This window comes from Quercus suber, unplaced genomic scaffold (genome assembly GCF_002906115.3).
Source record: "Quercus suber isolate HL8 unplaced genomic scaffold, Cork oak 2.0 scaffold_184, whole genome shotgun sequence".
NCBI classification, from domain to species: Eukaryota; Viridiplantae; Streptophyta; class Magnoliopsida; order Fagales; family Fagaceae; genus Quercus; species Quercus suber.
Window position 1 is genome coordinate 894821 of NW_027069642.1, and position 1879 is coordinate 896699.

Below are 1879 nucleotides of genomic sequence, written 5' to 3' on the forward strand. Positions count from 1 at the left end.
GAGTTATGTCTAAATCTGAAAAATCATGGAGGATTTGGCGTGTAGCTAGAATTTATATCTTTAATCAAGTAGGGAATCATGATAGGAGAAAATCATGGAGTTATATTTCAATCTTTATCAAATAGCACCTTGTTGATCTTGAACCAATGTTGGAATTTTAAATTTTAATCTGACATCTTCATAGAAAAGAAAAAATGATTTTGGTTAATATACGAGTCACTGGCTCCCTGCATGATAGTGTTTCAGATTACTTTTTTCCCCCTTTATTTCCTTGTCTCACACGCACGTATTTCATAAATGTAAAAAATGGGAAATTACATTTTGTCACTATAAACAATGCATCATATTACACTTTGTACCATAAATTATTCAAATGCACACTTTGCACCATAAACTATTACACTTATCACACTTTGCACCGTGGTGTTACTTTTTCTATTATATTTGACAAAATTTTACTGCATGTGCTTGGCACATGCTTCTTGCTTAAGTGAAACAAATTTAAAAGACTGAAACACCCCTTCTTTAAAATCGATTTAAAAAAAAGCCATATTTTTCCAAATCTCTTGTCTCGCATGTGTGCCTCTCCCCAAATTTGGATTCTTCTTAAAACCTCAGGCCCCACCCACCCAACTCACCATCGTCCAAAGAGAAAGAAAAAACTAAAATTTTCTTTCTTTTGTTCTTTCCTTGGCTAGAAAGATCCAAGAAAGAAAACGAAGATATATAGAGAAAGAACGAGAATAGAGGCAGAAATTATGAAAAGAGGAACTGTAAACTGACCGTATGGAAAGTATTGCTGGTGTAGCAAATTAACATGCAAGTTTTGCTGACAGCATAGTCAAAACTTGAAATATGAGAGAGAGGGCATGGAATACGCCTGTGGCTGATCATGTCATTGATCTTCATACCCATCTATTGCATTGTTTGACTGTGGGATAGGATTTGTAAAAATCTACAAACCCGGTAACCAAAATTCCACACAAAGTTCTCAGTTTTTCTGTTTTTGATTTATGAAAACTCTAAATTTAAGGTGTTCTCCTTTCTTTTGCAGAAAAATCACAGTTGAGGATGTCAAAGAAGAGGTCAATGGATCTTAGATTGTTGAATGGGGTTGCTTATGGACATTCTTGGTTTGGTAGATGGGGTTATAGATTTTGGTCAATGGATCTTAAATTGTTATATGGGGTTGCTTATGGACATTCTTGGTTTGGTAGATGGGGTTATAGATTTTGCCGTGGAAGCTTGGAGTGGCAAAGCACAATTACAATAAAGCTATTGAAATTCTTACCTCATTGGAACTTGACAAAATTATCCAAGATTTTAGTAACACAGACCAATACAAAGAAATCAAGCAAATAATTCGTCATTGTAGAGATATGAGTGAAACCCAGCTATTGACAATCAAAGATCTTCTAAGGTTTATGCTAATTGTCAAGTCCTCTCGTGCTCCTTTGCAATTAAACAGTGATATTGCTGCTAAAATCAATGAATTGGAATTGAAATATGAGAGAGACAAGGATAGGACGATGGGTGAGGTGGGTGTGTGGGACCTGAGGTTTTGAGAAGAATCTGAATTTGGGAAGAGGCACACACACTTAGAAAAAATTGGTTTTTGTTTTAATTGATTTTGAAGCATGGTGTTTTAGACTTTTAAGTTTGTTCCACCAAAGCAAAAAACATGTGGTTGTCACATGCAGTAAAATTCTATCAAATATAACAACAAAAGTAACACCAGGGTGCAAAGTATGATAAGTATAATAGTTTAGGATGCAAAGTGTGCATTCAGATAGTTTATGGTGCAAAGTGTAATTTGGTGCATAGTTTAGGATGGTAAAGTGTAATTTTCCCATGTAAAAAAATATGAACGTTGTTGAGT

General features: G+C 34.7%; 1 protein-coding gene across 1 annotated transcript; it reads left to right on the forward strand.

Moving 5' to 3' along the window:
• Positions 1-931: 931 nt before the first annotated feature.
• Positions 932-1565, forward strand: LOC136069712 (PHD finger protein MALE MEIOCYTE DEATH 1; the record flags this gene model as incomplete). Its single annotated transcript, XM_065778507.1, is given in 4 exon segments — positions 932-966; positions 1055-1072; positions 1074-1232; positions 1235-1565. Coding segments are annotated over 4 exon segments (543 nt in total), but the record flags the coding sequence as incomplete, so codon positions are not given.
• Between the last annotated feature and the right edge of the window lie 314 nt (positions 1566-1879).